A 24,033-nucleotide genomic window follows, 5' to 3' on the forward strand; every position below is an offset into this window, starting at 1 on the left:
TCTCATAAAATTTTAGGCTATCTTTGTGTGCACCCATAAACTTATAATAATTTATTCAATAATTTGTTAGTACTCTTGCCTCAGAAAATGAGAAGAATGCACAATACATTCACTGCTTTCTAAAACAAAGACTCCCTAATATTAATCAGAGAAGTTGTATAAAAATCTATATATTTGCTAAATTGCAGAATGCATGTAATACTGGCCTTTTTTTTACACTGAAATTAGTTACATTTCATTAAATGTAATTATTAAGCAACAAATCTATACAAAAAGTCACTGAAACCCTCTTTTGCATTAAAATATCTATTTCTCAATCAAATATTGTGTTGAATCCCTCCACTGCTACATCTAATACCAGTTTCTTTATTAAAAGTAAATTTAAATATCCCAACCTGCAAGTGACCTGTTCACGTGTGGATTGTTTCAATACTTTTATTCAGGTAGTCAGGAAACATGAAATGTATAATTTGTGTTTTTCATTTCTTATTGAAAAAAAAACTACAGAAAATGGTTCAGTGCTTTCAGTTTTTCCATTACTTTCAACCAAACCCTTTTTATTACTTGTTTTAGTAAAACACATTAAAATCAAATATCTCCTGTAGCAAAACGATTCAAGCCCTTGGAACTCAAATAATTTTCTAATAAAAAATGCATGAGACAAATAAATGCAGTTTATGTTCCACAAGAAAAGACAGTTTCAACAGCCTAATGCACAGAGAAAATTCATTTTATCAGTCATCCATTTCATTCTTGGCTGCTGTTACAAGCTCCCTACTGTTGCTAGGTAACCATAATTCATAGTAGCTCTTAATGGATACTCTGCTACCACTGAGAACATTTAGGTGAAGAGAATAAATGCCTTGGGTGAATCTTGGAATCTTTCATTATGCATGTCATTCTATTTTTGTAATGCTGTAATGCTGCAATGTTTCTGCAGCAGGAAACTGAGTTGTAGTAATTGCATATTTCACTGTAATGTGTTTTGTAAGCAGAGCAGCACATAGTTGTCTAAAATGAGCTATTACAAACATGATTGAAATTGACCTTTTCTGCTCTTGAAGCCAGCAAATAAACCCACAGCAGCCTTGCCATAAGCAACACAAAGAAATAAACTGGCTAGGATTTTACAGACAGAGAGATATTCAGAAATTAAGCTGTAAACAGCAAAACAAATTCACAAAATTCATTAAGTGTACTATTTATATATTTTTTCAAGTTGAGAAAACATTAAAATTATGGTCAGAACAAAATATAAAAAAATGCAACAAGAATTATGGTCAGAATATTTTGACCTATTATTGGTGGGGTTTATCATAAAATTAGGAATATAACAATGTATTTAACTTGGTTACACTATGTATTTACAGGGACATAGCTCTAGTGGACTTGACTCTCATTGCTAGCTCCAAACGAGCAAATTTGGTTCATTCTAATACTAACATCCATAATATGGTGTTGCTGTATATTTAAGGATTTCTTCTGCTTTGTACAATACGGCATAATAAATATTACTGTTCAGAGAAGGCACAGATGTCCTAATGAGAATTTTAGCAATGTTTACATATCACTGCATGCCTTTCATCTATTGTTCTGCTAATTGTATGTCATGAGAGAGTTTATGCACTTTAATTACAGAATGTTTATCTTTAAAAGAGACAACAATGTAATTGCTTTCCAAACTCCTTTTGTTAAGTGGCAGCAGGCTGTTCTAGTGTGGTGGTATCACAACTCAGCCAGATACTGACCTCACCATATATTCCAGCAGGGCTCCCTTGATAATGAGCAGGAGCCACAATACTGTCCGCCTTTGCCATCCCTGAATCCAGGGTGCTGAGGTGAATTTTAGGGCTCCCACAACTGCCTGGAGCTGAAGCCAACTAATTGAGCAGGGAATGGAAACCAAACTGTGACTTTATTTTATATATATATATATATAGATATATAATTGCATTTTACAGCAGCCATCCTTTTTCATATTAGTTGTAAATGTTTTATATCATTCACTGTTATATACTAAAGTTTATAAAACAGTATTTTGTACAAAGCATTGTCAGCCCAATTTTTAATGCAATTAATAATAATTTGTCAAAGTAAAGAATATTCATAATAATGTGGTCAATTACAACAGAATTTGAGTGTTATAAGTTTATTTATGCAGTCTGACTACGACTGGTACTGCTAAGTTTATTTTCTGTCTAAACTGACAAGTTACTGTAGCTATGAGAAATGTAGGTTATCTTCAAGAAGTGAAAGGCATGATGGCCTAGATACTAAGATAATACAATCATATAACACATCGTCTTGAACCCATGGAAGCATCAACTTGGTTTCAGTTCAATGATGTGGAACAACATTTACATTTACAATTCCTTACATGGTTTTTAAGGTTTCTAAATGTAAGTGCTGGTATGTTCAGTCCTTTATTACAGGTCTTACTTACAACTGTGTGTGCTCTACTTAGATTCTGGCTTGTCCAAGTTGTGGGATATTTGGAACTACTTTGCTTCATCACATCACATCTTGATGTATTCAATAGTTTTACTATGAAGCCCTACTCTAGAATTGGCCTTTATAGCCACTCCAGGCGCTGCTCCACACACCACTGACCACCTCCAGGCGCTTACCCATTGTCCCTCGAGACAAGGAGGCCAAAGAAGACTATGAAGCCCAGATTGAAAATCTCAGTAGAGTGTAAAACCTATTTTATCTGGTGTAACTTTTTATTCTCCCAATACTTTTGCAACGGGGCGGCACAGTGGCGCAGTGGTTAGCACCGCAGCCTCACAGCTCCAGGGACCCGGGTTCGATTCCGGGTACTGCCTGTGTGGAGTTTGCAAGTTCTCCCTGTGGCTGCGTGGGTTTTCTCCGGGTGCTCCGGTTTCCTCCCACAAGCCAAAAGACTTGCAGGTTGATAGGTAAATTGGCCATTATAAATTGTCACTAGTATAGGTAGGTGGTAGGGAAATATAGGGACAGGTGGGGATGTTTGGTAGGAATATGGGATTAGTGTAGGATTAGTATAAATGGGTGGTTGATGTTCGGCACAGACTCGGTGGGCCGAAGGGCCTGTTTCAGTGCTGTATCTCTAATCTAATCTAATCTAACTATTTACTCCCCCAAATTAGGTTCCTCCACAACATGTCCATTTCTTTGACCGAGAAAGCAATCTTGAGATTTTTCCAAAATATTGGCTACCAGAAGATCTACAAAAGCATCAAGCAAACACTCTAATCTTTTTTCCATATGGCTCTCCAGATAAAGGTTGACATCATACTGTGAGAAAAACTTGTTCAATACATAAAAATGTAACAGAATTTGACAACTGAAATCATGCCCCCGATATTTACAGATAGCAGGGAAGATGTGGAGGAGGTCCAAAATGCTGACGAACTCTGTAGGACCTCATTAACATTTTTTTGTTCAACTTCCCGTCCGCCAATTGGCCAAATGGATAGCCCGGCCGGCCGGTGGGAGATAATGCCAATGGCAAGAGACCGCGGACGAGGGACCCTCGGGGATGGTCAGCAGAGGAAAGGAGGGGGGACAGAAGGAGGGAGAGAGGCCGTGATCGAGAGGGTGAGTGAGGTCGTGATTGGGACTGTGTGCAAGATTGCGATTGGGAGGCTGGAGTGAGGTCATGATTGGGAGGGGTGAGAGAGGCTGTGATTGGATGGAGTAACAGAGGACGTGATCAGAAGAGGTGATAGAGACCGTGATGGGGAGGGTGAGTGAGGTCGCGATTCGACGGTGTGATTGGGAGGCTGGAGTGAGGTCATTATTGGGAGGATTAATGAGGTCATGATCGGGCAGGGTGAGTGAGGCCCTGATCGGGAGGGCTGAGAGAGGCTGTGATTCGGAGCGTGGGAGGGGGAGAGGCCACAATCGGAAAGGGGGAGAGGTCGTGTTCTGAAGGGTGGGAAGAGGGGCCTGTGAGAGGTCGTGATAGGGGTTGGGGATGGCAGTGTGAGAGGCCGTGATAGGGGTTGGGGATGGCAGTGTGAGAGGCCATGATCGAGATGGGCGAGAGAGGTTGACAATTGGGAGGGCTTGGGGATGCAGGTGATTGGAGCCAGGGGAGGCCAAAGCCTTCCTTGAGGGTCCTGGGAGGGAACCACTCCTGTTTCTTCCAGCCCACAAGGAGTGCTGAGAAAAACACTTACCTTGTGAAGCCAGTAGCTCCCTATTCTCTTTCACTGCCATGTTTCTCATCCCTGGGAAACAGCTCTGTCGCAGTAAATTTTAAATTGGACTCCCAATTGCATTGTGGGTGCCTGATTTAAATGTGTTAATTAAGTGTCCATCTCTCCCCATGTACGGTGTGTTGGGGACGCGCTCACCATATTTAATTCTTCAACCACTGACCCTCTCCCATCCGTTGTGAGGGTGTTAATATTGAGACCCACAATAATATTGATATTGTTGCAAAGTGAAACATCAGGGGCAAACTATAATAAATTTAGGAATTGGATACTGAAATGCATGACTTAGATGATGCATAGGCTTGAGGGGCTGAATGGCCTACCCCTGTTCCTATGTTGATTCCTTGGCTTTGCCCTCTTTATTATCTGTAACTAAAATATGTATATTTTACACTTTAATGTAATATTGATTTACTGTCTATTAGATTCAATATAGATAATTCTACTATTGTAGAAGATTTAGGATATGGGAGGAATGAGCTTTGTTGGGCAGAATGTCCTTTTCTTGCCTGTGACTTATGATCTTATATCTAAAGAGTTGGAACTGTAGCTCGATTTGATTGTATATACAAATGATGCTATCCAATCTAATAACCAGCTTTTGCACATAGTTCAAGTTATTATAGAGAAAGTCATTTTACAGTCCATAACTCAGTAGCACAAATTCATTGTAGCACTGTCCCTGAGGTATTACATTATTTATTTTTTTATTTTATTTAGAGATACAGCACTGAAACAGGCCCTTCGGCCCACCAAGTCTGTGCCGACCAACAACCACCCATTTATACTAATCCTACATTAACCCCATATTCCCTATCACATCCCCACCATTCTCCTACCACCTACCTACACTAGGGGCAATTTACAATGGCCGATTTACCTATCAACCTGCAAGTCTTTGGCTGTGGGAGGAAACCGGAGCACCCGATGGAAACCCACGTGGTCACAGGAAGAACTTGCAAACTCCGCACAGACAGTGCCCAGAACTGAACCCGGGTTGCTGGAGCTGTGAGGCTACGGTGCTAACCACTGCGCCACTGTGCCGCCCATAGGAAATAACATAGGAAATAATTTTATCGGCTATGAATAGATCAGTTTATTGATTAGGTCATTATATTGGACGTTATCATGGAAAGATTTCAATGCATGTAAAGGAAAAAGTTGTTGAAGAATATAACATAACAAAACAAGAGCTTTTGGTTCAGTCATGCCAATTTTAGCTCAGTTAAAATGGAAACAGTGCCCTCCAATCTCACTGCCTTCCTGTGGATTAGAATTTGAACCTTTTCTGAGCAGATGAGCAGGACATCCTTCAAAAAGCAGCAGGGTCCTTTTTCAAATATGTAGATCAGGCATTATCGGGGCCTGACTGCAATTTTAATCCGAGGCCCGCACAGCAAAGCTGTCATGGCTTCCCTGGCAGGCAAATTTGGTGCAAGTAGATCTGGGGTCAGAAGAGGCCCAGAAAGGTTGGGTAATTTTATTTTTTTTTGTTTCCTTGTGAGTCAAGAGTAGCAGGGATGCTCCTTGAGGACCCACAAGGATACCTTGGGCCTTCTCTACCCCAGGCTTCCCTCCCTAACCCCTGACCACAGTTACTCATGATGCCATTCCTAAACACTTGCCTGACTGCTGAGGACCATCATTCCTTCAGGTCCCCAGTTGATGCCTCTTCCCTTCTGAAATCCCACCCCCGTGCACCGATCAAGTAGCACCCTGCTCATGGGGCCCATGCACTACAGAGCACCAGATGGTTTCCTTTCTGCCTCAGCCCCACCCACAAGCTACCACTGAGAGTTAATATCTGGGCTATAGGATCACACAATTTGTTACAGTCACAAACTGAACTGCCATAAAGAAAGGTGGCATAGGCAGTGATAGACACTGTTGCACATGCTTGCAATGGAATGTAGGCTAGAACCTCAGATAAGCACATTTGGCTGCCACACTACATAACAATTTCACTGTTTAGATAATGTCACTTGATTTAGGTATCTGAGTGAGGCTGAAAAATTGACAGCTTTCCTGTAGACTGCTTCACTGGGAACAAAACTGTGAATAACTACACCATAGAACCATCAGAGATGCTACAATCATCAACAGAGACAGGGAGCTAAATTCAACAGTCCCTGAAATGCCCCTGCATTTTAATCACCGGGTGTGGTGATTGTGATGCGCAATTAACCTGTGCCCAGTGATTAAAATGGAGGCAACATGCTAAGTTCATGCTGCCTGCTCATTTCAATGATTTTAACATCCAGCCAACTCGAACCGTGCTGTTGATTGAATGGATGCATCAGCAGCGGGGTAATGCTGTGAGTTGTCAGCAACGCTTCAAGCTACCCTGCACTGCTTAAAGCTTGCCTGCACCTCTTAAAGTGAAGGTGCATTGTGGCTGGAGCAGGAAGTGACTCTGACCTGGGAAACATTGGAGAATGGCACAAAATGGGAGTGAGCAGGCTCCAAAGTTTTCAGACACTGCACTGGAGTGGAGGCCTTGATGGAGGAGATAAAAAGGAGAGATGTCTTTAATCCACAGGAGGCTCTCCAGATACACGCTCAGAAGGCAGTGGGAGCAGACAGCCACGGAGGTCAATGTCAAAAGTCAAACCCTGAGGACCTGGATACAGTGCCTTAAGTTCAATGACTTCACACAAGTGGTTAAGGTCAGTGACCGTGTCTTCAAATGCCATATCCCACCAACTGCACCAACAGCCTCACACACTACTCCATTCACCACCCCTCCATCACTCATCCCAACACTTTTTATCATGAAGGACTCATACCTAAAATTTATATTGTTCACTGAACCCTCATATTTAGCACTGCTGCAAGCCTCACACTACATCTCACAGCTTGCACAAATAAGGGCCTGCAGGCGGGGAAGCTAGCCAATTAACAGTGGCGGGTGTAGCCTAGTGCTAGCAGCTCGCACGCAGCTGCCATTTTTAAAGGCACATGTGCAGAAGTCAGGCATGTTGAAGACAGAGACAAGGAGGGGGTCAACAGCTCCCCGATTCAGCGATGCCTCCAGTGGAGGAGCTTTTGCAAGAAGTCTAAGAAAGGAGGAATGTCCTGTTTCCAGCAGTTGGAGGGAGGACGCCAACAAATTTAACCAATAAGGCATGGTTGGAGGTGGCAGACATCATAAGCAGCTGAGGTGTCACTGCGATCCAGTGCAGGATGGGATTTAATAACCTGCTGTGTTCTAGAAAGGTGAGCAGCATTTAGAGTTGTAAAATGAAAGTCCAACATTAATGAAAAGGCATGCATGAAATGTGAAGCCAGGTGGTAGACCCATGAATGGGGTAACATCAGGCACCAATGTCCACATTGAAGTGCCCAGTTCACGTGCACCTGAACCCAATGGTCAGTGATAGGTGAATGCTGCATTGAGATAGCCGAATGACCACCTCACCAGGCCATCCCAATGGTGCAGTGCTGCACGTTTACAGTGCCTCAGAGTGACCAACACAGGTGCATCATACAACAGGAGTGACACTGCCTATGTCAATGTTTGCAGGAGAAGTGTGCTCAGAATGCTAGGGAGTGTCAATGAACCAGAGCTGGAGTGCCTTTCAGCGCTGTGGTGACACCAATGGAGGAGCAGGCCATGGAAATCAGATGGGTCATGGTAGGGCAGCCTGTCACTGAGGGCAAGGCGGATGCAGAAGTTGGTCAAGCTTTGGTTGTATCCAACATTTCCAAGGCTATGTGTGAGCTGTGGCACATGTGTGTCTTTATCACCACTGGAAGTTCTGATCAAGGGGAGGCACCAGGACTTGGTTGAAGGAACAGCTCTTTCACTTAGATCATGTCTCTCCACCAGGCACAGCAGCTGCTGAGAAAGAGACCAGGGCTCCTGCTACAATGGAAAGCTCACAGGGTACAATGCCATCTGAAGACACTGCATCACTTCATTCCAGCGCACCCTCCACCAGTGCAGATACACCTGTTGAGACGCCTCATGCTCATGTGCTTTTTTGCGCGTGTCTAACAGCTAACACAATCTGGTAAGCACTGCACAGACATGCAGGAGGAGGTAACGGGGGCAGCGACAGCTGTGGCCACTTCCCCTTGGAGGAGTGACGAGAGGCCCAGTGATGCTCAGCTCCATGCAAGGCAAACCTAGGGTGTCATTAGCAAAGTAGCAGAGGCTACAGCTGCTGCATCAAATGTGTGAAGGTCTGTCAGAGTTTCCAGAGGCAGTGAAGTCCCATGTACAAATGATAGAGGAGTCCATTCATGACATGAGTGGCTCCATATCTCTGGCATGTGAACGCATGGTGTCCTCCATTGAGACAGTAGCGACCCCATGGACAGACACATGGAACAGAGCACCGAGTGGATGCAGTGGGTTCACACAGACATCTAGAGCATGGCCTCATCCATGAGGTCTATGGAGAGATGAATGGGCGCGATGTGCCAGCCACAGACTTCTCTGTTGCCAGGAGCTCAACCACTCCAGGCAACCACAGGATGCATGTGGGGCCCGAAAGGGCAGGGGAGGGACAGGGCTCCAGGCTATGGGGGTTCCTTTCAAGATGCTTCCACAGCTGAAGGCAGATCCCCAGCCCCTTTGGCAGTGACACCATGCTGGTCTGTTGACTGAGGTGGCCCCTGCACAAGATGCAGGTAACTCCAAATGTGCCGGGTCCCAGTAGGGCTCCGGCACCTTGAGGACACAGGCCATGGCCATCTAATGCACCGGAGAAAGAAAGGCAGCAGCCTGCCTCCACATCAACTCCAGGCACGGGAAAGTTACCGTAAGTGAGTGCATTTCACTGAAGGCAGTTGTTCAATGCGAGTTAAAGGTCTTGACATGGAATGTATAATGACTCGTACTTTTATTTTTATGCAACAGGTGACAGTGACCAGATGTGAAATCAAATGGATGGATGGTCTGTAAAAATGAGGGTATCATGTGTATCTGTGCTGAGAGAAGGCCTTGGAATATAGTGCTGACGGATACAGAGAGATTCTAGGGGTCTCTGATGAAATGTCAGCAAGACTGCCTCGGGGAGAGAACTTCTTGATTTGGTGGCCTTTTGCACTTGTTTTCATGTGAAGCGTCTTCTGATCAGAGAGTGGCGAATCTCTCTGCCACACATGCCACTATCCTGTGAGCTGGGCCCTGCAGCACCATCTTCATCGGCTAGCACCTGTTGAGACACCTCATTCTCATCCTCCTCCCCCAAAGATGCCGCTCACTCAGTGTCTTCCACTGGCTCCAGCACTACTCCCCTCTCGAGCGTCCGGTTGTGCAATGCACAGCAGACCACAATGATGCGGGATACCCTTGAGGTGTGTATTGCAGGGCTCCCCCAGATCGATTGAGGTATCTAAACCTCATCTATAAAAGGCCAATGGCCTGTTCGATGGTGGGCCTTGTAGTCACATGACAGTGGTTGTATGTGTCCTCTGCCTGTGTGTTGCGGTTGCGTACATGACTTGAGTTGATACTCCTTGTCCTTCAGTATCCAGCCACTAAGGCGTTCAGGTAGCCTGAAGATCTGAGGAAACTGGGACTGTAAGGATATAAAAGTCATGGCAGCTGCCTGAAAACCTCGCACACACCTGCATAATCCATTTACAGTAGTCACAGATGACTTGAACATTGAGGGAGTGGAACCCTTTCCTGTTCGTAAAGATACCTGGCTGCTCTGAGGGAGCCTTAATGGCCACATCAGTACAGTCAATGACCCCCTGCAGCTTGGGAAATACAGCCATTGCCTTGAAGTAAACTGCCCTCTTGGTCTGACTAGCCTGATCGGTTGTGAACTTGATATACTGACCAACCAGACAGTATACTGCATCCCTGACCTCCTTTATGCAGTGATGGGCTGCTGATTGAGAGATGACAATTAGATCTCCAGATGATCCCTGGAATGAACTACAGGCTGAACACCCTGGGTGGCTATAGCCGCCTGCTGAGAGCCCATTTCCACTTCTCCCCCTCCCTCTTCCAGCAGCTTGTTTTACTTTGCGTGGTCTCTGTGCATTCTCCAAGTCACGCTGTATTCCAAGGGGACTGCTTATTACTGCACCCATGATATTGAGTAGCTAGTTTGTACAGAAGCCTTGAATTCAGTACCTTAAACATCACGTCCTGTAGACTTTTTCAACTTGAAACAACAATAGAAAGCACCAAAGACTTGTAGAATCAAATCAACAGCTGGAAAAAATCAACCAGCAACCAACCTGCAAGTAATTGATGATCCTTTTAAACACCTCTCGTTGTGGAGGTGGGGTTAGGGTGGGAGGGGTCCTTCCTGCTGCTGAATGTGATTTCGCTGTGCAAGGTTAAGAGAGGGCATTGGCTGCAGCATTGAGCTCCAAAATGGCAGCGCTGGTGTCAAATCCATGTTGCACGCCAATTGGCGTCATGATCTGCCTGCTCTGCTTACTTCCGGCTGACATTCAATGTGCGTGCTAACGTCCTTTCAATACAGCGTAGGCACTATTCGCCTCACAAGCATGCGCGCGTGACACGGATGTCATTTTAGAACTCTAAGGGCACATGTGACACCCTAAAAACAGGAGCAATCAATCCCAACTTCTCGCCCACAAGCTTTTTCCCCAACTTTCATAGATATCATAGATATCCCTTTTTGTTGATTTGAATTGTTTAACATTGTAATCTTGGCCTAAATCTTAGCAAAATAAATTATGGAAACTACACATAATTTTGCATCTCATTTACTGTCGTCCATGGTTTATTTTTCTAGCATCAGGTTCTTCCCTATTAACATTTGTTGTTGCTATGCACTGGTAAAATGTATTTCACCTTTCATTCTTAGGAATCTTTCATTATTTTTGCCATGCTGTAATACATTAAAATGAGCAAATGCTGTTTGTGTTACATAGTGTGCTAGTATGACATTTCTTTGTCTATTTTAACAGAGAGGTGAATTCATTAAGTATCTGTACACGAATATCGTAAACAATAATTTCTGGGCCATACTGTTTTAAGGTTTCAAATTTACTCATAATATGTTTCATAAATTCATGGTTGAATAAAACATCAATTTGGTAATTACTTCATGACCTCTCGAAAGATGCTCACAACAAATGTACAACAAGTGTACAAGTGTATCAAAATAGCTGTAAGATGACAGCATACCACTATAAACATTAAGAGCTGAATTACGAATTACTTGGGGAAGCACTGGCAAGCTATTTGACTAGAAAAATAACAAATGAAGTACCTACCACAGAAAGGCAGTTTGAAAGCAGAGCTCCATCTTGGCTTAACATATTGGACACTGTTATTGCAGGAAGAGTCATGTTCTGCGGGTTGAATTGAAGTAGCCCATTCTGAGGCATTGAGTGGCAGACTGAGTTGTAGCTGGACTCGGTCTCAGCCAAGTGAAGAAGTGAATGGTCTGGCATGGTAGGAGGGGTTATAGGAGGGATATCCAAATCCTCATCTCCGATGTTTGGGACTGGATAAGACTGTAAAATAAAGTGGCATTTTAATTGATATTTTAGTGATGATCATACAATTTAAAAAAAATCATGGCTCCCTCAGGAAAAGTCAATATCTACCATAACATTGCCCGAGGGATCTATGTAACTCACTATGGTACTTCTAGCCACCGGAGTTGATAATTGCTATCAAGCAGATTTTACCATTTTATTTTGCAGGGTATGGTACAAGTACTCAACTAGACAGTACTAGAGATTGAATTATACATTTGATGAATCCAAACCTGCCCCTGCACAATTCTGGAATTCAAACATAAGTGCCTAAAATAACAAGAACACTTGAAATTCTAGTTGGAAACTTATGGAAGTCATTATTTTCTTTAAACTGAAAAATCTAATGCTAATTACAGTTTATTTCAAATCTTTGAAAATTAGAATAAGAGTTCAAAAAGTGATTCAAAACTATCATTGGCTGTAGCAAAAATATGCAATGGCAAATAAAGGCTGCAGGGTGTATAATGCAAATCAACGCCATCGTGCAAAGTAGCAATGCCTCATATTTTCGGAAATGCAAAACAATGAATGCCTACGCTGAATAGGAGGTCTCTCCAAGCTGGTGGCAGTGAGTGGCTAAACCGTGCAGATCAGGAAGTTCTTCAGCTTTGAGCCAGTCATAACAAAAATACTTGTACCTTATATCTTTCAGAAACACTTCAAAGCACTTCACATACTATGAATTATTTTGATTCAAAGGCACAAGTATCAATCAAATATTGAACTGAATAGCCAACATAATAGAATACAAGACAGAGGCAGTAGTGAACAGATTATATAGTGCTCAGCCTCCAATTCTTGTCACTGAGACAAAAAAGGAGACATTCAAGTGTCGGAGGCAGTGTGGAAAAGAGCAAAGAGGCTGATCCCTAGGGGGTAGTTTTAACTCCCCAAAATGGTGGGTTTGGGTCAGATAGGGAGGTTAAAATTCTTTAATTTTATATCTGAACCCAACCCGCCTTGAGCCCACCTATGTCGAGTTTTAATGGAGTTGGAATAGGGGTACGGATGACCAATCCCCTCTCAGGAGCAGGAACGGTCATTGAAAGCTTTTAAGGAAGCTGCATCCTTCCACTGTTTCAAGCTTTCTATTTTTAACTCATGTCGGCTGGATTTCCCTGGCCTCAGGAAACCTGGCAGATAAAAGGAGGTAAGAGTCAGATGGCTGGATCCATAATGTTAAGTGTTTTTTTACAGCCCTGCTTGCGGGCCAGCAGGACCAGGAGCAGGTGAACTGTCCGATCCCCCTGCCCCACCTTCTGACCCCCAAACCCCTCCCTATCCCTCTCTGATCACCAACATCCACCCAGATCTCCCCACAATCTCCCCACCACCCAGACCCAGAATCACCAACTGCCCAGGTTGGCACACGTGTGGGAAATCTGGAGAAAAAAAATTAAAACACACCCTACAGCAAAGGATACCTGCATATCTAGGTTTCCCATCCATGGCTCCTCCCACCTGCTGCTACATAAATTTCTGGAAAATGGGAGGCAGTGGCATAGTGGCAATGTCACTGGGCTAGTAACCCAGAGACCCAGGCTACTGCTTTGCTATATGGGTTGGGATCCCACCAAGGCAGATGGTGAAATTTGAATTCAATTAATCTGGGAATTATAAAAAATCTAGTCTAATGGTGACCATGAAACCATTGTTGTAAAAACCCATCTGGTTCACGAATGTCCTTTAGGGAAGGAAATCTGCTGTCCTTACCTGGTCTGGCCTACATGTGACTCCAGACCCATAGCAATGTGATTGACTCTTAAAATGCCCTCTGAAATGGCCTAGCAAGCCACTCATATCAAGGGTAATTAGGCATGGGCAATAAATGCTGGCCTAGACAGTGATACACACAAACGAATAAAAAAAAAATCAGGGTTTTGTGGGAAGACTGAACAAACATGGGGCTGTATTTTTAAAATAGTTCACAGTCTGGATCAGAGGCAGGCAAGCGTGCAATTTGGCATGCTGGCCTCCGTGCCAGTTCGCCGCCACTAACCCGAACCCAAGCCATTTTGAATGAAGGTGGCTCAGATTTGGATCGGCTGCCCACCGGGAAGCAGTGGATAGGCAATTTAGGGCAATTATTGTTAATTATTAAGGCCCCGTTCCCAGACCAACTGGAATTTCCAGTTGGCAATGTGGACAGCCCACATTAGCCTGGGCCATGTCCAGGTCAACATGATGGGCTCAGGTCGGGGACCAATGGATCACACGAGGATCTCCAATCCAGACCCATAATGGCCACTGTGCCATAAACATGGCCGCTGGCCATCCACTGGAGGGGTTGTCCCACCAGGATCATGGTCAGGCAGTTGTGGTTTTTTAAAACATAAAGATAAACTTACCTTTGCTTGTCCCTCACAATCTCCATCGTCAGATTGGCAGCTCCCACCTCGGCCGGTGAGGCTGCTGATCACTGAGTGATGGAGGACCTCCCATTGGCCCTCCAGCGCCAGCAGCCCGCTCACCATTCCTGATTGGACAGTGAGCCTGCTCCATGGCCTTTAATTGGCTGAAGATTTTTAAATACCCTTGGGCTGCTGAAAGCTCCCATTACCAGTTTCTGACCCCGATTGAAAATCCAGCCCTTGGACTTTCAAGTCTTGAAAGCTGGTATCTGAGATGTGATGCTATAGTGGTATATAAGATAGTACATAGTATGGAAAAGGTAAATTTGAGAAATTAATTTGAACTAAGTTGCAAGACTAGACACCCTGACAAACGTTCAACTTAGCAAGAGGTACATTTAGGACTGATCTCAGGAAGCTCTTCTTCATAATAAAAGCAATCAATACATGGAATGGTTTCCAGTTACAGTATTAGGGGCAAAAACCCTGAAAGTATTTAAGGATTAATTGGATGTTGCAATGGCGAAAGTTTAGGGTCTTTGTATATGGATGAATTAAGATTGGCCAAATGCCTGCACTCATTTATAATTGTCATATGATTTGTGAATGCAGTAACTGCTGTTAGTTAGGCAAACACAGGAGCTATTTTTATGTACAACAAGATTCCACAAACAGAGGAATGAAATGAATGGCCATTTAATCTATTTTTGGTGATAATGATTAAGGCAGGAGATTGACCAGATGGTAAGAATACTGACTGCGAATATTAAAATAAAAGCAAAACACTGCAGAAGCTGGAAATCTGAAATAAAAACAAGAAATGCTGGAAATACTCAGCAGATTTGGCAGCATCTGTGGAGGGAGAAGCAGAGTTAACATTTCAGCTCAGTGATCCTTCATCAGAACTGGCAAAGGTTAGAAATGTCATAGGTTTTAAGCAAATAAAGCTGGGGTGGGACAAGAAATAACAAAAGTGAAGGTGTTGAAAGGACAGGGTCACAGAGAATAACTGACCAGAAGGTCATGGAGCAAAGGCAAACGGTATGTTAATGGTGTGTTGAAAGACAAAGCGTTAGTGCAGAGAGGGTATTAATGAACAGCCCTGGCCCAAAGCACAAACACGAAAAAAACAGTGGGCAGGCACATGGCAAGAAAAATGAATGATGACACAAACTAAAATAAAATAAAAAGAAAAAAAAATAACTGAAAATAAAAATGGGGCGCCCGTCATGCTCTGAAAGCACAAACATGGAAAAAGGGTGGGCAGGCACATGGTAAGAAAAATGAATGATAAAACAAACTAAAATAAAATAAACTGCGAATATTGCTTTATTGGAACAGTGACAGCAGTGTGTACCATATACAAGATGCAATGCAGCATCTCACCAAGACTCCTTAGACAGCACCTTCCAAACCTGCGACCTCTACCACCTCGAAGGACAAGGGCAGCAGTTGCATGGGAACACAACCACTTGCAAGTTCCTCTCCAAGCCACACACAATCCTGTCTTGGAACTATATTGCCGTTCCTTCACTGTCGCTGGGTCAATTCCAGGAACTCCCTTCCTAACAGCACTGTAGGTGTACCTACACCCCAAGGACTGCAGCGGTTCAAGGAGGCAGCTCACCAGCAACTTCTCAAGGGCAATTAGGGATGGGCAATAAATACTGGCTAGCCAGCAACGCCCATATCCCATGAACGAATAAAAAAAAGAGATCTTTAACATTCACTTGTAATACCAGACAGTGCCTTAATTTAATGTCTCATCCAAAAGATAATACATAAGAACAGGAGTAGGCCATTCACCTCTTGAAGCCAACTCTGCCATTCAATGAGATCATGGCTGTTTTTCTACTTCAACACCATTTTCCTGCACTATCCCCATATCCTTTGATGTTTTCAATATATGGAAATCTATCAATCTCACTCTTGAACATAGAGAGATACAGCACTGAAACAGGCCCTTTGGCCCACTGAGTCTGTGCCAACTATCAACCACCCATTTATACTAATCCTACATTAATCCCATATTCCCTAACACATCCCCACCATTCTCCTACCTACACTAGGAGCAATTTACAATGGTCAATTTACCTATCAACCTGCAAGTCTTTGGTTGTGGGAGGAAACTGGAGTACCCAGCAGAAACCCACGCAATCACAGGGAGAACTTGTAAACTCTGCACAGGCAGTACCCAGAATCAAACCCAGGTCGTTGGAGCTGTGAGGCTGCAGCGCTAACCACTGCGCGACTGTGCAGCCCAACATACTCAATGACTGGACATCCACAGCCCTCTGGGGCACAGAATTCCAAAGATTCAGCACCCTCTGAATGAAGAAATTCCTCCTTATCCCAGTCCTAAATGGCCTGTCCCCTTATTCTGAGACTGTGTTCCTTGGTTCTAGTCTCCCCAGACAGACTCCTCTACCCTGTTAAGCCTTGTAAGAATTTTGTACGTTTGAATTTGATCACCTCTCATTCTTCTAAACTCCAGAGAATAAAGGTCCAATCTATTTAATGTTTACTCGTAGGACAATCCCTCCACCCCAGGAATTAGTTTGGTGAATTAGTTAGCTTCGTTGCACTCCCTCTATGGTAAGTATATCTTTTCTCAGGTAAGGAGACCAAAACTGGACACAATACTCCAAATGCAGTCTCACCAAGGTTCTATATAATTGCAGTAAGACATCTTTACTCCTGTACTCAAATCCTTTTGTAATAAAGGTCAACATACCATTTGCATTCTTAACTGCTTGCTGTACCTGTATGTTAGCTTACAGTGACTCATGAACAAGAACACCCAGGTCCCTTTGAAGTTTAACATTTCCCAGCCTCTCACCATTTAAGAAATACTCTGTATTTCGGTTTTTCCTACCAAAGTGAATAACCTCACATTTCTCCACAGTCTATTCCATCTGCCAAATTTTTTCCCACCCGCTTAGCCTCTCCAAATCCCCTTGAAGCATCTTTCCATCCTCCTCACAACTCACACTTCCACCTAGTTTTATGTCATCTGCAAACTTGGAAACATTACATTTAATCCCCACATCCAAATCATTGCTATAGATTGTGAATAGTCGGGGCCCAAGCATTGATCCTTGCAGTACCCCACTAGTCACAACCTGTCAACCTGAAAATGACCCATTTATTCCTACTCTCTGTTTTCTGTCCATTGACCAGTTCTCAATCCATGCCAGTATATTCCCCCCAATCCCATGTGCTCTAATTTTGTTTACTAACCACCGGTTCCCCCATTACCTATTCTGCTAGTTACAACCTCAAAAAAACTTCAACAGGTTTGTTAAACATGATTTCCCTTTCTTAAAACTACGTTGACTCTGCCCAATTCTACCATTATTTTCTAAGTGTCCTGTTATCATATTCTTTATGATAGATTCTGGCATTTTCCCAAGACTGATGTGAGATTAACAGGTCTGTAGTTCCCCGTTTTCTCTCTCCCTCCTTTCTTAAATCTGCAGGATCCATTCCAGAGTCTATAGAATTTTGAAAGATGGCCACCAATACATCTACAGCCACCTCTTTCAACATCTTTGACATTGCAGCAATCCTTCAGTACTCAATTGAAGTATCAGCCTATATTATCTGTCCAAGTGGAACTTAAACTTCTAATTCAGAGGTGAGAGTAATACCAACTGAACCAAGCTGACAAATTCTGGTATACAGCTTGAACCCACACCCTTCAGATTCAGAAGCAAGAGTGTTATCAATGGTGTAAATTCCAGGAGAGCTATGATTGGCCTCGGGGCCTCATTTACAGAGGAAAGAATCAGCCACACTTACATAGGAACTGAAATTGATCATACAGCACATCAAGCCTGCTGTGCTATTTGTTTGTTGGCCATGGCAGCTCATTTTACTCTAGTGACAATTCACTAGAGTGATACTTGTGATGAAAGGATTTAGTTATGAGGAAAACTGGGTAAGCTTGTGCTATATTACCTGAAGATGAGGAGGTGAGGGGATGATCTGATCAAGGTTTTTAAAATGCTGAAGGGAATTGGCAGGATAACTAGGGATTGACTCGTCCTTCTAGTCGGGCATGCCTCCTCCATTTGTCTCAAATCTTGTAATCATGGACCAAATGCCAGTGGAATATGGACACACAGTATCAAATATTGCAGCCCAAAGACACTGAGCTAACAGATGGAGAGCAGCTTTGAGCTCATGATGCAGATGTAAGATGATTTAAACAGTAAAACTAAAATGGTCACCATGATTACCCTGCTAAGAAAAAATAGGAAGAAAGTTTTTTTACTTTAAAAAAAAGTGCCATAAATATTTTGCCACTGAACATCTTGAACACGTTTCAGATGTCCAAAACATATTATGGGGCTTTACCCTAATTTATGTAAAAATCCTTAATGAGTTTTGTGCACAGGACATGTGCAAACTCTCTGCATTCAAAGCACTTGTCTATTGCATCTACATTCATAAAGCAAATCAGACATGGAGATTTTCTATTACTTCTGATAACATCTGCAAGTTTTTCATACTCCACTTTTGCCTTCTTTACTTTTTCTTAGTGTCATTTTGTTCCTTTGTATTATTTTCTAAGTCCTCATTCTTGTGTAAATCTTTTATTTAATCTGGATCCTAAACATTCACTTGGACCATGTTTGCATCACCCTGGAAGAATGTCTTTTTCCTATTAAGTATATAGTCCTGTTTTGTAATCCACTAATTACCTCTTGAATGGTTGTACTGCTAGTCTGTAGATTTACCAATTAATAATTTCTCCCACCCTTTTCCAACCAGATTTCTGCTTTATTCCTTCAAAATTAGTATGATTTATATTCAAATTCTTGGTTTGTCATCTTCCCTTCTCTCCTACAAGACTGATAGTGATTACAGTCATATTATGGTCATTATTAACTTACCAATAAATCACTATTTTGCTTATCCTGACTAACTTAAGTGTCGCCAGCTCCCTTGGAAGGTGTGGTGTTTTTGAAAATGATCTTGAATGTATTCAATAATCCATTTCCTTACCTAATTGTACTCGAATTCACTTCCAATCTATATGCAGGTTAAACTCTCCAATTATTAACAGACTTTCCTTCTTGCATGTGTTCCTGATCTGCATATACACATATTCCTTTAAGATTCTATAAGGTCACCTGCATTCCTTTCCTGTTCCTAGCTCTACCCATTGTAATCCACCTACTGTTTATACTTATTTAGATCTCCCTTTTAGTCATAGAGTCATACAGTTATACAGCACAGAAACAGACCCTTCGGCCCATCATATCTGTGCTGGTCATCAAGCACTTAACTATTCTAATCCCATTTTCCAGCACTTGGCCCGTAGCTTTGTATGCTATGGCATTTCAAGTGCTCATCTAAATACTTCTTAAATGTTGTGAGGGTTCCTGCCTCTACCACCTCTTCAGGCAGTGCATTCCAGATTCCAATCACCCTCTGAATGAAAAAAAAAATCCTCAAATCCCATCTAAACCTCCTGCCCCTTACCTTAAATCTATGCCCCCTGGTTATTGACCGCTCCGCTAAGGGAAAAAGTTTCTTCCTATCTAACCTATCAATGCCCCTCATAATTTTGTATACCTCAATCACGTCCCCCCTCAGCCTTCTCTACTCTAAGGAAAACAACCCTAGCCTTTTCAGTCTCTCTTCATAGCTGAAATGTTCCAACCCAGACAATATCGTGGTGAATCTCCTCTGCACCCTCTCCAGTGCAATCGCATCCTTCCTATAGTGTGGTGCCCAGAACTGTACACAGTACTCCAGCTGTGGCCTAACTAGCGTTTTATACAGCTCCATCATAACCTTCCTGCTCTTATATGCTATGCCTCGGCTAATAAAGACAAGTATCCCATATGCCTTCCTAACCACCTTATCTACCTGTGCTGCTGCCTTCAGTGATCTATGGATAAATACACCAAGGTTCCTCTGAGCCTCTGTACTTCCTAGGGTCCTACCATCCATTGCATATTCTGCCATAATGATATATTTTATTACTACTACTATTCCTCTTTTCCAATTTTCCCTGTAGTTTATGAAAATGAGACTAATGCGGTTGATGTGGTGTATATGAACGTCCAAAAGACATTTGAAAAAGTGCCACATAATAGACTTGCCAGCAAAGTTGAAGCCCATGGAATAAAAAGGACAGTGGCAGCATGGATATGAAGCTGGCTGAGTGACAAGAAGCAGAGAGTGGTGCTGAATGGTTGTTTTCCAACTATAGAAAGGTATACAGTGAGGTTTCCCAGGGGTCAGCACAGTTTTTCTTGATTTATATTAATGACCTAGACTTGGGTGTGCAGGAAACAATTTCAAAATTTGCAGATGAAACAAAACTTGGAAGTATTGTGAACTGTGAGGAGGATATTGATAGATGTTGAGGGCGTAGATGGCTGGTTGAATGGGTAGACATGTGGCAGATGAAATTTAATCCAGAGATGTGTGAAGTAATAATATTTTTGGTAGGAAGAATGAGGCGAAGCACAAGGTACAAGGTACAAGATACAATTCTAAAGTGGGTGCAGGAGCAGAGGGACCTGGGGGTATATCTGCACAAATCGTTGAAGGCGGCAGGGCAAGTTGAGAAAGTGGTTAAAAAGGCATATGGGATCCTCGGCTTTATAAATAGAGGCATACAGTACAAAAACAAGGAAGTTATAATGAACCTTTATAAAACACTGGTTTGGCCTCTACTGGAATATTGTGTCCAATTCTGGGCACTGCACTTTCGGAAGGATGAGAAGACTTTAGAGAGGGTGCAGAAAAGATTCACAAGAATGTTATGTGGCTAAACTAGAGCAGCTGGAATTGTTTTCCTTAGAGAAGAGAATGTTGAGAGGAAAATTAATAAAAGTGTTCAAAATCATGAGGCATCTAGATAGAGAGAAATTGTTCCCCCTGGTAGAAGGGTTGAAAACCAGAGGACACTGATTTATGGTGATTGGCAAAAGAAGCAACAGCGACAGGAAGAAGAATTGTTTTGTGCAGCTGGTGGTTGGAATCTGGAATGCATTGCCTGAGAGTGTGGTGGAGGCAGATCCAATCTGATTCAATTCAAAAGGGAATTGGATAAGCACCTGAAGAGAAAATATTTGCAGAGTATGGAGAAAAGGCAGGGGCGTGGGATTAGCTGAGTTGCTCTTGCAGAGAGCTGACATGGACACGACGGGCCGAATGCCCTCCTTATGTGCTGTGGCCTGATATATTTAGCTCCCAAAATTGCGCAGGCTGCAGCTAGATCTCAGTAATTGCCACGACACCATAGTCCCTAGTTGAATTTACTTCTGGTTGCTCTATCTTACTTGTATATTGATGTCATTTGTATAAAGACTTTATTGACTGCTTTCTCCCTCTTTGCAGTCCCATCTATTGATTCCCTTTGCCTGTTACTTTACCATGCTTTGTAAATTCTGTAAACTGTTCTTCCTCCACTACCACAATGTTTTCCCTTTTCTTCAACCCTAACTTCCGCTTCATGCCCTCTCCGCCCCCCACCCAGGATTAATTTTTAAATTCTGATTGGCTTTTTCCCTTGCAATCTAAATCATTCCCTTATTTTCTTTCCTCAGAAGAATGTTGCTACTGATTTGATTTAAGTAAAGCAGTTCCTGTTTTTACAGAGTCACTCTAACCCAGAACTGGTGTCAATGTTCTAGAAAGCTAAAACTATCTTTCGACACTATTTTTTAAGACATGGAGGAATTATAACTCACAAAAATGGGTGGGATTGGTCTGTATGGATGGGTTTGGTTTGTATGGGAGGTTAAAAAGCCATAAATCTGAAACAGGAACCCAACCCGGCTCAAACCTGCCCACTTCCAGTTTTAATGGAGTCAAGATACAGGCCAGGCGACCAATTCGCCCGCAGGAGGAGGGTTGCTCAGTAAAATACTTAAGTGAGGCTGCATGCCTTCATCCTATTTGTAAACACAGACGATGAATTTCCCCGGCCTTGGAAAACCCTGCAGGTGAAAGAAGGCGAGAAGCGCTTAGTCTCCAGTACATTTACAGCACTGCTTGTGGGCCAGATGCAGCAGAAGCAGGAGTGTTTTCTCCAGACACAACAAGCTACCCAGTAAACATCCCCCCATAATCTGTCTGCTCACCCTCACCTCCCACCATCTGCTCCCTCCAATCACCATCTGCTCCCCTAATCACCATCTGCTTCCCACCCCAGAATCGGAACCACCGCCCCCCCTCCCCAACCACCAACCACCCCCCCACCAACCACCAACCCCAACACAATTTCTCGCAAACCCCTACTACACTTTACTTGCTCTCAGCTCAGCTGTTGCCCTCGTGCTGAGGATTTCCCAGCCAACAAGCAGCCAGCCTGTCAATCAAGCTGGATGTGGGTGGTAAACCAGGAGAAAAAATTTAAAGATACTTGCCGCAGTGGTTAGCACCGCAGCCTTACAGCTCCAGTGACCCGAGTTCAGTTCTGGGTACTGCCTGTGCGGAGTTTGCAAGTTCTCCCTGTGACCGTGTGGGTTTCCACCGGGTACTCCGGTTTCCTCCCACAGCCAAAGACTTGCAGGTTGATAGGTAAATTGGCCGTGGTAAGTTGCCCCTAGTGTAGGTAGGTGGTAGGAGAATTGGGGGGATGTGGTAGGGAATATGGGATTAATGTAGGATTAGTATAAATGGGTGGTTGTTGGTTGGCACTGACTTGGTGGGCCGAAGGGCCTGTTTCAGTGCTGTATCTCTCTATGTATCTATGCAGTTAAAAACTACAGGGTATTTGGGAAACCTATGCTTCTTGGTTTCCCCACCTCAAAACAGCCACACAGCTCCCTCCTCACCTCCAAGCTAATATCTAGCCCCACATTTGAGTGCTTAATCTGCTTCTCCCTAGCTTGCCTGGAGGTGGCACTCTGAATTATCTAGAGATTACTTCCTTTGGGGTCCTACTCTTTAATCCAGCACCTAACCACAAACTCCATTTCCAAGACTTCTACCCATCTCTTTACTATGCCATTGGTTACGAATAAGAACTTCTCGTTGCTCCTCCTCTCTTTTCAGAGGTTTCCCACCCAAACCTGGCAGCTAAGAGGCAACATATCATTTGGGATACCTAAATGACTCAAAAATCATGGATTTGCCCATGATTGCCATTTGTCTATTCTTATGAGTGCCTTTACTTTACTCCCCACGGGTAACTATTATTTGCTCCACGATTTGCTAAACCATCCTTGACATTTAATTGGCTTTGTTTATATCACAGGCATTCAGAACTCTATACTTGTTAAACAATTTCAGATCTCACAGGAATCCCTAAACCTTGCTCTTCCTGGATTGATGGTCATTTGTCCTCTTTTCCACTTTTTCTTTCTACCTGCAGAGTGATCGTCTTCCGCAAAGCACAGAATTTCTGTGGTTGTCCATCTATCTTGAGTACTAACAAATCCATCTAGAGATGCTTCTTGAATTTGTGGTTATCTTGAACATTCTTAGCTTTTAGGAATATCGACATGATCGGGACAGGAGTAGGCCACTCAACCCTCAAGCCCATTCTGTCATTCAACTATGTCATGGCTGATCTATATCTCAAATCTATTTAGCTGGCTTTGCTCCATATCCTTCCCTAATAAAATCTGTTCATCACAGTCTTGAAAATTTCAATTGAGCCAGAATCCTCAGCTTTTTGTGGAAGGGAATTCTAGATTTTCACTACCCTTTGTCTGAAAAAGTGCTTCCTGATTTCACTCCTAAATGGCCCAACTCGAGTTTTAAGATTTTGCCACCTTGTTCTGAGGAAACAGTTTTGATTTTAAACAAATATTCCATGGTCCCACCAAATAATAGCAACAAATCAACAATGATTCCCTCTCCAAAATGGAATAACAAACTAAAAATGCTGTTACGTTTAAAACAAAGGCACCATAATAGATTTTCTGATTTTGCAGAAATAGGATACTTTTTCAGTTTGGAAGGATACTGCCTGCCACAAATATGTGCCCCTAACTCTGTTTGATCTCCTATTCTCCAAGTCAGTT

The 24,033-nt window shown here is 43.0% G+C and overlaps 1 protein-coding gene across 7 annotated transcripts in view; it reads right to left on the bottom strand.

Annotated features, from left to right (window-relative positions):
- The window catches only part of tox (thymocyte selection-associated high mobility group box), a 323,812-nt gene that overhangs the window by 112,904 nt on the left and 186,875 nt on the right, over window positions 1-24,033 (bottom strand). For all 7 annotated transcript variants that reach the window (XM_068031890.1, XM_068031889.1, XM_068031891.1 and 4 more), the window contains one exon: window positions 11,415-11,657. In XM_068031890.1, the coding sequence (XP_067887991.1) occupies window positions 11,415-11,657 (243 nt within the window). The remainder of the gene's footprint in view (window positions 1-11,414; window positions 11,658-24,033) is intronic.

Source organism: Heterodontus francisci, chromosome 5 (genome assembly GCF_036365525.1).
Source record: "Heterodontus francisci isolate sHetFra1 chromosome 5, sHetFra1.hap1, whole genome shotgun sequence".
Classification (NCBI taxonomy): Eukaryota; Metazoa; Chordata; class Chondrichthyes; order Heterodontiformes; family Heterodontidae; genus Heterodontus; species Heterodontus francisci.